We start from the raw sequence: 13,684 nt of genomic DNA on the forward strand, positions 1-13,684 counted from the left end.
GGAATACTGCAGCAAGTAATTTATCTCCTGGTTCTCCAAAGACTGTCCACTATTAGAAGACATAAGTCAGGAGTGTGATGGAATACTCCCTGAATTAGTGCAGTTCCAACTGTAATCAATCGGCTCGATGCTATCCAGGGCAAAACAGTCTGCTTGATTGGCACCACATCCATAAGCATTCACTCCCTCAACCACTGACACTCAGTGGCAGCAGTGTGTGCTATCTATAAGATACACTGCAGTAATTTCATCCCTTACAGCACATGGACTGCAGTGGCTCAAGAGGCAGTCTTCTCAACCAGGCATAGGCAATAAACAAAACAAAAACAGGAATTGCTAGAGAAACACAGAAGGTCTGGCAGCATCCATGTGAAAGCAGAGTTAACATGTTGAGACCAGTGACTCTTCATCAGAACTGAGCAACAGTGGCTCAGCAGCAATGTCCATATCCCATGAATGAATAAAAATTATAATTCATACAATATTCAACATGCAAGTGATAAATGGAAAGAAATCTGTGCCCTGTCAGGATCTGAAAGCCTGTCGGATCTTCCAACAAGCAGACACTTAATTGGTCACCAGACAGTTTTCTCTCAGCATTGGGACCTGAATGACTACATCATGCCTGCCAAGAGCTGATAGCCAATTAGTAGCTTGCTGGTACCTCTAGTACTTGGGAGCACCACAAAGCAAGTTGTAACAATTGTCAGTCTGTCAGTGGATTCTCACAATGGAGGAGTAACCATTGGCCAAGTGAGTGAATGATATTTGGGCTTAAGGATTTGGTGTATTGGGAGCTGAAAGTAAGGACAGTGAAACAGAACTGAATGGCTTCCAATCAAGACATTTTGAGACAGATCATCCACAACCCACCAACTTTCAGGCAGCCCTGCTCTTTTCATCAATCCTTTTCACTAAACCATCCTGACTCTTCCCAATCACCTTATCTTTTACCATGTGCCCAATTATACTCTCATTTATGATCAATTCTAACAGCTCTATATGACAGATGTCAAACTAAATGACCTTTGGTTATCATTTCATTTTAAACCTCGTGCCTTTCTTGAATTAAGTACTGAATGAATTTTTTTTTTCCCTCCTGGACCTGCAACTTTGCAGAATCCAATAACTTTTCAAAAATCAATATCAATGCGTCTATTGTGAGCATCTTCTTTTTAGGAGTAGGCATTGGTGCAATGGTTTGCTGCTGGACTCACAAATATGTGATTTTAGGGATGAAAAGAATAAAATGAGTCTCATCCATTGAATTCACTTATATTCTGCAATCGACATAAATCACTGCTTGTGCTCAGCTGAAGTATTGGAGACAATTCTGGGGACTGCCTTTCAGCAAGGTATAAATGCCTCAGAAAAGGTTTACCAGGCACAGGGAATGTTGAAAAACTTAAGATTGCTTCTTGAAACGAAAGATAAATGATAATGGAAGTCTCAAAGATAATTAGAGATTTTGATCAGAGGAAGACTATTTCCTCCAGACAGGCTTGTCCAGCAGATGGCGTGTGGGTACAATGTGGGTTTTTTGGGTGATTGTTCACATGCAAGCCTATCAGCAGACTGGAAAGTAGCAAATGTCTTCCTTCAGTTGTAAAGGGAATTTGCGAGACCTCATCTGGAAAACTACATATAATTCTGGTCACCGTACTTACAGAAAGATGTAAATGCATTGAAAGCACTCAGAAAAGGTTTATTAGTCGAATACCTGGCATGAGCTGATTGCCGAATGAGGTAAGTCTGTGTCCTCTGGGAGGTTAGAAGAGTCAGAGGTGACTTCATTGAAACATAGGGGAGCATCACTCCTGAGGAGAGCTGACCGAGAGGATGTTGAAAGGGTGTTCCCTTCTGTGGGCAAATCTAAAACTAAGTGTCACAGTTTAAATATAAGGGATGACCCATTTCTTTCACAGGATTGAAAGTCTTTGGAACTCCCTTCCTCAAAAGGCAGTGGATGCAAAATCTTTATATATTTGTAAGGCAGAGATGATAAAAGGGTATTGGGGCTAGGCAGGGGTGTAGAGTTGGGGTTAAAATCAGATCAGCCAATACCTTATTGAATTGCAGTGGTCTACTGTTGTTTCTTGTTCATCTATTCCTAACCCACTAAATTGAAAAGTGAGAACAAAGAACACCAGAAACTACTGACCTGTTAGCCTTCTGTCATTATCAATCAATCTATCATATCTATCTATCTATCATAATCAATCTTTTGTAAGAGATGTGACAAAAGAAGACTTGGATAATAATCACCTGTTCAGGTATAGGCAACATGCACATGTCAATGTGAAATCGTGCTTGAGGAACCTGGTGGAGGTTTTGAGGAGCCTAACAGAATTCATAAAGGCGTGTCAGTGGGCATTACTTTATTAGGATTTTCAGAAGACTTCTGATTAAGTTCTACATAGGAGGTTTATTACTAAAATGAAAGCACATGGGAAAGGAGGCAATATACTGGCATGGATTAAGGATTCACTAACAAGCAGAAAACAGTGCTAATGCACTAGTCATATTGTGTGCAGTTTCATATTCTCCCCTGTCACATTGGCAGGCTGTGGCTAGTGGGCTACTGCAAAGACTAGTACTTAGGCCTCAGCTATTCACAATATATGTCAATGATTTGGATGTGGGGGCCAAATGTAATATTTCCAAGTTCATAGTTGACAAAACTAGGTGGGAATATATGCAAAATGCTGCAAGAGGATTCAAAAGACTTAGAATAGAATAGAATCCCTACAGTGTGGAAACAGGCCCTTACACTCAACAAGTCCACACCGACCCTTGAAGCATCCCACCCAGACCCATCCCCCGATAGCACACCTAATCTACACATCCCTGAACACTATGGACATTTAGCATGGTCAATCCACCTAGCCTGCACATCTTTGGACTGTGGGAGGAAACTCACGCAGACACGGGGAGAAGGTGCAAACTCCATAAAGACAGTCACCCAAGGGTGGAATCAAACCTGGATCACTGACACTGTGAGGCAGCAGTGCTAACCACTGAGCTATTGTACAGCCCCTAAAAGTGGGCAAAACGTGACAGATGGAATCAAATGTGGATATATATGAGGCGATCCTCTTTGATAGAGGGACTGATTACAGAATATTTCTTAAATTGTAAGAGATCAGAAAAGGTAGATGAACAAAACAACCCAGGTATCCTTGTCAATGAGTCACTGGAGGCTGATGGGTACCACAGCTACCTTGACTACATTTCCACACATCCCTGCATCCTGTAGGATTCAATTCTGTTCTCCAAGCTTCTCCATTTCTGTCACATCTTTTGCAATGATAGAATGTTACACAAAGGCTCTTCTGACATGTCTTTTCTTTTGCTCAAATGAGGAAACATTATTGTCCAAAGTCTCCTGCAGCATTCTTGTGAAGCCAAGCACAACCTAGAGGAACAATACCTTTTTCCATTAAGGCATTTTGCAACCTGGACTCAACATTGAGGTCAACAGCTTCAGATCATCAACTTTGACCTCCATTTTGATACTTTTCTCCTTCTGTAGTGACTATACTGTTACAAGGTTGTGTAGAGTAATTGTGAATTGGAAGGCATGAAGCTAGAGTCTGTTTGTAAAAAAAAGATAATGGAGAAGACTACATGGTTCCTTTAAGAGGTAAAATTGCTTTTTTAAGCTTTGAGATTTACACAGAAAACCATGTGCCTGTAGTGGAATATGTACAGCCAGTTCTAAAAGGGAAACATGTATCAATTGGCTGCGAGATTGGAAACCTTCTGCTTGTTTTGATGTTTTGACAACTAGCTGGAATCAGCCAATTAAATTAAACCAAGCAGTTAGCGACTGAAAGCCGACTGAATTTAAAAATTATGGTTTGATAACCTCGGACCAAGCTATTGTAAGAAAATTTATATGCCATTCAAGGTATAAAAGGAGAGAATTTTTTGAAAATTGGTATGAGAGTGAGCCACCATCTCAAAAATAAGCATCTAACTCTCACAAGAAATCGCTAAGCTCTCTAAGAAAGCACCATCTATCCATAAAAGGTACCACGGCACTTCTAGCTAACAGTCCTCACAGAAGACTTCACAGCTGGATAAGCTGTGATTTTATGACTTGAGAACAGCAGAAGAAAGGTGTGTAGACTTCAGAAGTTTTAACTCCTTTTCTTATTACTTGTGTTTATTTAAGTGGGATTTGTGTTTATTGGAACAGTGCACCAGTAGAATTTAGATAGGGAATAGTTAGCAGTTAAGGGGGAATTATTCTGTTTGTTAGCAATTCTGTTAATTTGTCTACTTTTAGATAAATAAATATAGTTACTTGTTACGGTGTTGGTCCGAGGTTGCTTGGTCTGTCTGGACTGGACCCTGTTAAGAGTTCAGCGGAAAATCTAGATGGGTACACCATCACTATCACTGACTTCATTAGCAAAAGCGTGCAGGACTATGTGCCAAAGAAATCAGTCTGAGTGTTCCCCAACCATGAACCTTGGACGGACCAGGAAATACATTCATTACTGGATGTCAGGCTCTCCCTTCCTCGAGCCGAAGTCTCCATCTGCTTCAAGAAGACCATCATCATCCCCATGTCTAAGAAAACACACGCAGTGTGCCTAAATGACAACCACCCAGTGACTCTGATTTCATTTATCATGAAGTGCTTCGAGAGGCTGATCATGGCCCACTTCAACTTCAGACTCTCACCTGCCTTGATCCCCTACAGTTTGCCTACAGACGTAACAAGCCCACAGAGGATGCCATTTCTCTAGCCCTGCATTCATCCCTGGAACATCTGGACAATGAAGACACCTACATCAGACTCCTGCTCATTGACTACAGCTCCACCTTCAACACCATTATCCCCTCCAGACTCATCTCAAAACTGTGTGACTTTGGTCTCAGCTCTGCCCTCTGCAACTGGATCCTCAGCTTTCTGACCCACAGGCCACAATCAGGGAGGATAGGTAACTGCACCTACTTCACAATAACACTCAACACGAGAACATCCTCCACAACAAGCCCCCACCACACACACACACTCTCCCTCCCCAGAATGCATCCCCAGCTACCTAAGATACTCCTTGTAGACCTACAACTGTGCTGCCAAATTCTGAACAAATGCCATCTATAGATTTGCAGACAACATCACTGCAGTAGGACGGATATCTAACAATGTTAAGTCAAAATATGGAAGGGAAATAGAGGGCTAGGTGATGTGATGCAATGAAAACAATCTGTCTCTCAATGTCGGCAAAACTAAAGAAATGATCTTTCCGAAGTCAATGAAGGGAGGAGAACATACCCCCATCTACATCAGCAGAACTGAGATTGAGAGACTGAAGAGCACCAAATTCCTCGGAGTGACAATAACAGATGACCTGTCCTGGAAATCCCACATAAATACGACAGTCAAAGTGGTACAACAATGCCTCTTGTTCCTCAGGCACCTCAGGACATTTGACATGTCCATAAGGTCCCTCACCAATATCTACAGATGCACCATAGAAAGCATACTGTCTGGGTGCATTGCAGCCTGGTATAGCAACTGCTGTGCCCAGGACCGTAAGAAACTACAGCAGATGGTGTGCACAACCCAGGCCATCACAGAAGCCAACCTTCTATCCGTGGACTCCATTAACATGGCTCACTGCCATGGAAAGGTGGTCAACATCATCAAAGACCCATCACACCTGGTAATGACCTTCTACAACCTCTTCCATCAGACAGAAAATACAGAAGCCTGAACACATACATCTGCAGGTTCAGGAAAAGCTTCTTCCTGGCCGTTATCAGACTGTTGAATGGACTCCAGCCTCAAATAATGTAACCTGCAAGTCTCTAAGTTTTTTTGATCTGCACGTCCTTTGCTTGCTGTGATCTGCTCGTACCACTCAAACATCAATTAGATTAGATTCCCTACAGTGTGGAAACAGGCCCTTCGGCCCAACAAGTCCACACTGCCCCTTGAAGCATCCCACCCAGACCCATCCTCCTATAACTCACACACCTCTGAACACTACAGACAATTTAGTATGGTCAATCCGCCTAGCCTGCACATCTTTGGACTGTGGGAGGATACCGGAGCACCTGGAGGAAACCCACGCAGACACAGGGAGAATGTGCAAACTTTGCACAGACAGTCGCCCGAGGCTGGAATCGAACCCAGGTCCCTGGCACTGTGAGGCTGCAGTGCTAACCACTGAGCCACCATGCTGCCCTAAAGCTTTCCACGTTATTTTGGTACACATGACAATAAAATCAAGACTTTTTAACAGATTATAAAGGCATGGCAAGTTTCTCGGGGTGTTTTGGGTTTAATTATTAGAAGGAAACATCTAATCCTGCCACAACAGATTGGAGGCTTGTGTTTCGGTTTAATCACCAGAAGAGTTTGAACTCTCTTTAACAATATCTTAGACTCGTTACCCTAGATTCTCGATTAGTAGAGCAATCATTCTAGCTCAGCTTCAAATATGCACAAGTACTCTGACTACACAGCTCTCTACTCCAAGACATTCCAAAGACTTATAACACTGAGCAAAAAATCTTCCTCATCTCAGACCTAAATTGGCACCCTTAATTCTGAGATTGTCCCCTCTTGTCCTAGAATCTCCCATGTTGGGAAACATGTTCACTGCATTTATCCTCATAAGCACCTTAAGAATTATAAGTTTTAATGAGACCACCCCTCAGTCTTCTCAACTCCAGCAAGTAGAGTCCCAATCTGCTTAGCCTTTATTCAGAAGACAATTTTTCCATACTGGAGATCATCCTAATGAACCTTCTCTCAACTATCTCCAATGAAATAATATCTATCCTTAAAATAAGGGGACAAAAACTGCTTACAGTACTCCAGGTGTGGTTTCAACAGCACCTATACAGTTGCAGTAAGATTTCCCGACTCCTACACTCCAATCCCTTTGAAATAAGGGCCAACATTCTGTTGCACCTATGTGCTAGCTTTCCCTGTTTCGTGTGCAAGTAACCCCAAGTCCCTTTGCAGTTTTTTTCCATTTAAATATTACCCTGTTCTTTTGATCTCCCTCTGAAAATGAACAGCTTCCAAATTACCCATGTAATACTGCATTTGCCAATTTTTTGGCCACTTACATAACCTCTCAATATCTCACTGTAAAACTGTTTGTATCCTTCTCGCAACTTCCTTTTCCACCAATTTTTGAGTCATCTCCAAGCGAACTACAGTACAGTGTTCCCTTCCTCCCAGTCATTAACTCAGATTGTAAACAGTTGCAGTCCCTTGCACTGGTCACTGCAGAACCCCTTTGGCTACAGGTTGTCAACCTGAAAAAGAACCCGTTATCCTTAGTCACTGCTTCATACCCACTCTAGTTATGGCTTTCTTGAGAAACTCATTTTCCCATCATGAAGCCATGTTGACTCTTCTTGATTAAATTGTGATTTTGCAAATGTTCGGCTATATTTTCCTTTACAATTGATTCCAATACTTTTCCAACACCGATGTTAGACTAATCAGCCAATATAACTTGCTTTTTGCTTACTTCCCATTTTGAATACGTTTGTTACATTAGTAGTTTTCCAAGCCCCTGGTACTTCTCCAGAATCCAACGAGTTTGAACCAACGCATCCATGATGTCTATAGATGCATCTTTTAGGATTTTAGGATGCAAGGCATGAAGGCCAGGAGACATATTTGCTTTTAGCCCCAGTAGTTCTTCTAATACTACTTCTTTAGAGATGGTGATGGTATTTAATTCCTTCACCATATTCTTTAGTGTTAATGGGATGTTCAAAGTGTTTTCCACCTCAAAGACTGATGCAAAATATCTGTTTAACTCCTCTGCTATTTCCTTATTTCCCAAAACCATCTCCCCAGATTCATTTTCTAAGAGGCCTATGTTGATTTTGACCTCTCTCTTCCTTTTTATATATTTGAAGAAGCTCTTCTTGTCAGTTTTTATGCATTTAATTAGTTTGTCCTTGTTGTTTTTACTTCCTCTCTCTTTATTATCTTTTTAGTCCTTCTTTGCTGGATTCTGAATTTGTCCCAATCTTCAGAACTATCACTGACTTTTGTATCCTCATCTGTTTCTCCTTTCAACTCTATACTCTCCTTAGGCTTCTAGGTTGGCTGTGGTTAGATTGTCCCGCTTCCATAATCTTTACTCTTTACTGGGATGCATGTTTTACTGTAAGTTTTGACTCACCTCCCTAAATGTCTACCAGTACTTGCTTACTGTCATTCCTGCTAGTCTATCCATCCTATCCTCATTGCATTGTAATTCCCTTTATTTAAGTCAAATAAAGTTGTTTCTGACTCAAGTTTCTCACTCTCAAACTAAACATTAGTTTCCGTCATGTTATGATCACTATTTCACTCTTAGTCCACTTATTAAAAAATATTTCATTACCCTTTATTAGAACCAAAACAGCCTGTTCTCTGGTTGGTTCCATGATATATTGCTCTAGGAAACTCTCACTAATGCACTCTAAGATTTTGTTGTCATAGCAACCCTTTCCAATTTGATTAACCCAATCAGCATAAAGATTAAAGTTGCCCTTTTTTAAAAAATGAGCTCCTACTATTTGTTGCTGTGCAGCCTTTCCTGCAGAATAGCTACTGTTTGGGTATGTTGGCAGAACTGCTGAGTTTCTCCAGAACTTTCTGTTTTTATTTCAGATCTTTAGCATCTGTGGTATTTGCTTCTACCTTAGGGTCCTTCCCTGAATCAAAACAACACCACATTAATAGAAATTATGGTTACCTGAAATACTTGAGAGATATTAATATACTGCAGCAGTTGGGCAACAAATTAGCTTTAAGCACTTCCAGAAAATGACTGACTTTTTTTTACCTCATTTGCTCTAGAAGGTCATTTAACCTTTCCATTTAAAATTGACATACACGAAAACAGAAGTTATTGGTCTACCAGATTTCTACACATCATTCAAAAACTATAATAATTCAGATCCAAAATGCATTTCAGCTGCTTTCTTAAAAGCTCAGGCTGTTGAAAGAGAAAGATTCCAGCCAGGTTTATCTAACTTTTCCTCTGCAGTGCACAATGTTTCATCCATTCATTCTGGTGCCAAGTCACAGATTAGGCAGGTCAGAAATGCAATGTTTGCCAATGTTTGAATTATAACCACCTAATGATTCATTTTATTTACATTCACAATAGGTTATAGATTCATAATGACTGCTATCGCTTTAAGACGTTGCTTTGTCCGGATTTCTTTTAGAGAGAGCTTGGCTGACAAATACTGAGTAGTCTGTGAGAAGATAAACAACTTGTGAAGTCTTGCGTGTCTTTTTGAACATCACTGGATCTAGAAGCAGCATGAATGGGTGTAATCAAGCTCTCATGACAGAACCAGGGATTTTAAGTTTTGTTTTCAGCAGTTGCTGTTGGTCTCTTGAAGAAGTGGAAGCTATTTTATTCCCCCTCTTGTGATTACAGTCAGGGGTTTTAAGCTGGAGGTTCTGTCCCAGCTGTGGGAGTTGCATGTGAGACAATCTGTTTTCTCAATTTCCCTTTTGGGAAAGGAGTGTTTACAGAATGTTATTATATTGGATCAGTGCATTAACAGTAGTTACCGTATCTATTATTCTGTTAAGTTTTCCAATAGAGTTAAGTTATTCCAATCCCTTCTTTCTTTTGTTGTATTTTAACTATAGTGGATGAATTAAGTGTGTTTTGCTTAGAATCTAGTAGTTTGACCAGTTAAATTGCATCTGGAAAGCAACACCTAACATTTATTTTTAAAAGTAAGAAAAAGTTAGGGTCTGGATTATCTCTGGAATAGTTTAAGGGGGTTTGGTTTGGCCTATAATGCCGCATACTTGCAATAATTGGTGCAAATCTGGTTTACAATTAAAGCTTGGCTTCCTGGTAATGTATACTCCCAGCAGCATTTCATAAAATAGTCAGCGGTAAACTTTTATTGATATTTATTCCAGCAATTTAAATATAACTTTCAATTGATGTCATAGTTTGAGCTGGGATTACATGTGAAAGCCACATGTACAGGATGGAGAACAGGGGCAGGGTGGAGGGGAATGGGTGTTGAGCAATATCACATTTCTTACTAATTTGTCACAACTGTGTGTTAAAGTTGATTTTACATTAAAAAGGAAAATTGTCAAAGTCCCTAATTTGGTTACTGCTTATTTACCCTAATCCTTGTGTGGCTGCCGATGCCCATGTAGCGTTTGGAACTGTGTTCTTTTAAAGTGAAACTAAAGCTCACTCCACACTCTCCCCATCAAACGATCCCAGTATGTGTACAACACACAATTCATTACAGATTGAAGCTCCATGAACATTGTTGCCATCAAACACTATGAGGACAAATTCAACCATGGGGTTGGACACGGAGTAAAGCTCCCTCAACACTGTCCCCAACAAACATTTAGAAATCAAAGATCAGGGTCACATTCGAGTAAAGCTCAGTCCACACTGTCCCATCAAACACCCCCAGAATAGGTACAGAATGCAATTCGATACAGCATAAAACTCTCTCTGCAATGTCCCCATCAAACACTTCTGGACAGGCACTACACAGGGTTATAAACAAAGCAAATAATTCCTTCAAACACTCCAAGAATAGGTATAGCATTTATTTGTGCCTTCCATCTGTGAAGTAATAGTCACCAAAGCCCCAGAACACCATAGGATTGTTCTCACAGGAAACAGCAATGAATGATAGTGAGTTCAACCTGATGATCACCACACCTCAGTCGAGGGGCGAGGTTGGGAAGGCAATATCTTAATCGTGATCTCAGCTGGTGTGGTCTGGCATTACTCTGCATCACAAATCATCCATCCAGCCAAGTGAACTAACCAACTCCCAAATCACACCTCAAATACAATTCTTCAATCATGTAATCAAGACGTGTCATCATTTGTGAATGCAAGTGAAATGTAATAGTCTCAAAAAAATGAATAAAACTGAACAGTGGATTTTGTCGCTACTGAATAAAGTCTGAAGCTTAAAGGGTGAGTTATACCCTGTGAGTTGCTTGCTAACACAGAGAGAAGGAAAGAAGGCTTGCACTTATGGAAAGCCCGAGCTACACATGTACCAAAGTATTTTGCAGCCAGTAAAGTACTTCTTAAAGTATAGTCACAATGGAGATGCTGGAGATGGTCCACTTCACCAACACCTTCCACCCCAACCTTAAGTTCACCTGGACCATCTCCAACACACCCCTCACCTTCCTGGACCTCTGTTTCCATCTCAAGCAACCACCTACAAACCGATGTCCATTTCAAGCCCACCCCAACTCCTACAGCTACCTAGAATAGACCTCCTCCCACCCACTTTCCTGCAAAAATTCCATCCCCTATTCCCAATTCCTTTGCCTCCGCTGCATCTGCTCCCAGGATGAGGTATTCCACTCCCGTACATCCCAGATGTCCGCATACTTCAAGGACCGCAACGAGCCCCCCTGCAGTGGTCGAGAACGCCTGTGGCCAAGTCTCCCGCATTTCCCGCAACTCATCCCTCACACCCCGTCCCTGCAATAACCGCCAAAAGAGAATACCCCTAGTCCTCACATACCACTCCGCCAACTTCTGGATACAACGCATCATCCTCTGACACTTCCACCATCTATAATCTGACCCCACCACTAAAGACATTTTTCCATCCCCACCCTTGTCTGCCTTCTGGAGAGACCACTTTCACCGTGACTCCCTTGTCCGCTCTACATTCCCCTTCCACCCCACCACACTCGGCACCTTCCCCTGCAATCGCAGGAAGTGCTACACTTGCCCCCACATCTCCTCCCTCAACCCCATCCCAGGCCCAAAGATGACTTTCCACATCAAGCAGATGTTCACCTGCACATCCGCCAATGTGGTATACTGTATCCGCTGTAGCTGGTGTGGCTGCCTCTACATTGGGGAAACCAAGCAGAGGCTTGGGGACCGCTTCGCAGAACACCTCTGCTCAGTTCACAATAAACAACTGCACCTCCCAGTCTCGCACCATTTTAACTCCCCCTCCCATTCCTTAGACCACATGTCCATCCTGGGCCTCCTGCAGTGCCATAACGATGCCACCTGAAAGTTGCAGGAACAGCAACTCATATTCTGCTTGGGAACCCAGCAGCCCAATGGTGTCAATGTGGATTTCACCAGCTTCAAAATCTCCCCTCCCCCCAGTGCATCCCAAAACCAGCCCAGCTCGTCCCCGCCTCCCTAGCCTGTTCTTCCTCTCACCTATCCCCTCCTCCCACCTCAAGCCTCCCCTCCATTTCCTACCTACTAACCTCATCCTGCTCCCTTGACCTGTCCGTCCTCCCTGGACTGACCTATCCCCTCTCTACCTCCCCACCTATACTCTCCTCTCCACCTATCTTCTCCTCTATCCATCTTCGGTCCGTCTCCCCCTCTCTCCCTATTTATTTCAGAATCCTCTCCCCATCCCCCTTTTCTGATGAAGGGTCTAGGCCCGAAACATCAGCTTTTGTGCTCCTGAGATGCTGCTTGGCCTGCTGTGTTCATCCAGCCCCACACTTTGTTATCCTCGATTTATAACATCGATCAAATTGGTAAACTGAAGCTTTTAGTGAGAATCTACCTGCATAATGTTTACTGCACAATGCCCTGCTATTTTATTTGCTAACCATGCAAGAAAGTCAATAACTTTATGGTCCATAATATTAAACTGGCAGAGAGGGATACATCTTGTTATTTATACATAAACGTTATTTATCTTGTGAAGAAACCGACAGCTATAAATGACTAGTGAATCCTAAGTGTTTTCACCAAGTAGGTTGTCCCTGTTTTGGTATCTCTGTTAGTAGAAATTTCCTAATGTGGAACCAAAAATATGTATTCACACCATTATGCAAATATGCTCATATTTCATTTCAACTTATTGTTCATTGTTTGCATAATAGCACAAGGTTCTTCGTGTTGCTGGTATAAAACTGGAGAATTTTACCGGCTTGTACAAACTGGGAACAAGGCCAGGGTCCAGTAAAGTCAAGTGGGCCTGCAGCAGGTCAGCTCCCAAACTATGCCATGCCACTAGTGAATTTTACTGATGCGGGGGTTTAAGGGGTGAAGCAGGAACACTGTTGAAAATTTGTGCCATTCTGCCAAGGTGCCATTATTTTGTTGACAGCTGATCAAGTCTCTGTTGCATACGGAGGCCAGCAGCTAGATCAGAAGTGGGGGAAATTATGTTTTATTCAAAGAGGATGACTTGAGTAAGAAAAACAGCCCCTCTAGCTCCAAGGGTGTCCCTTCAACAATAGGCCAAATTAATTTTGAAGATATTTTTCCCTCCCTGCCTGAGCATGCCCACCGTTCATGGTAATGCTGCTGGGGATTTTGCAACATCAGCCCTGTGAATGGACCACTGCCCTGAATATGATGGCAAACCCAGTGACAGCCATTTCATTGGATGTCTCCTGTAAAACTAAGAAGCAAGGCCCACTGAATACACTAGTGTCAGGTCAACAAAGTTCTCCCCCAAAACATTTTACTTTCACCTCCTACTTGGTAGCTTTGCTGCAAATTCAATAAGTTTGTTAGTTTTCATACCTCTGGCTTTTGAGCACTCATGCTGACTCCCTGTTTTGGTGATTTAGACAAATCAGGCTTCTTTGCCCCCTGTTAAAGAAATACAAAGTGTAAGTTTAGTCACTGAGACCATTCGCAGGTAGATTAACACATGTCCTATGGAAATACTTTACTTATAG

The 13,684-nt window shown here is 42.0% G+C and overlaps 1 protein-coding gene across 9 annotated transcripts in view; it reads right to left on the bottom strand.

Annotated features, from left to right (window-relative positions):
* cast (calpastatin) overlaps nucleotides 1–13,684 on the bottom strand; it is a 192,731-nt gene that overhangs the window by 144,123 nt on the left and 34,924 nt on the right. For all 9 annotated transcript variants that reach the window (XM_048527120.2, XM_048527119.2, XM_048527114.2 and 6 more), the window contains exon 2: nucleotides 13,527–13,595. In XM_048527120.2, coding sequence (XP_048383077.2) covers nucleotides 13,527–13,595 — 69 coding nt within the window. The remainder of the gene's footprint in view (nucleotides 1–13,526; nucleotides 13,596–13,684) is intronic.

The sequence above is a fragment of the Stegostoma tigrinum genome, chromosome 3 (assembly GCF_030684315.1).
Source record: "Stegostoma tigrinum isolate sSteTig4 chromosome 3, sSteTig4.hap1, whole genome shotgun sequence".
Lineage (NCBI taxonomy): Eukaryota > Metazoa > Chordata > Chondrichthyes > Orectolobiformes > Stegostomatidae > Stegostoma > Stegostoma tigrinum.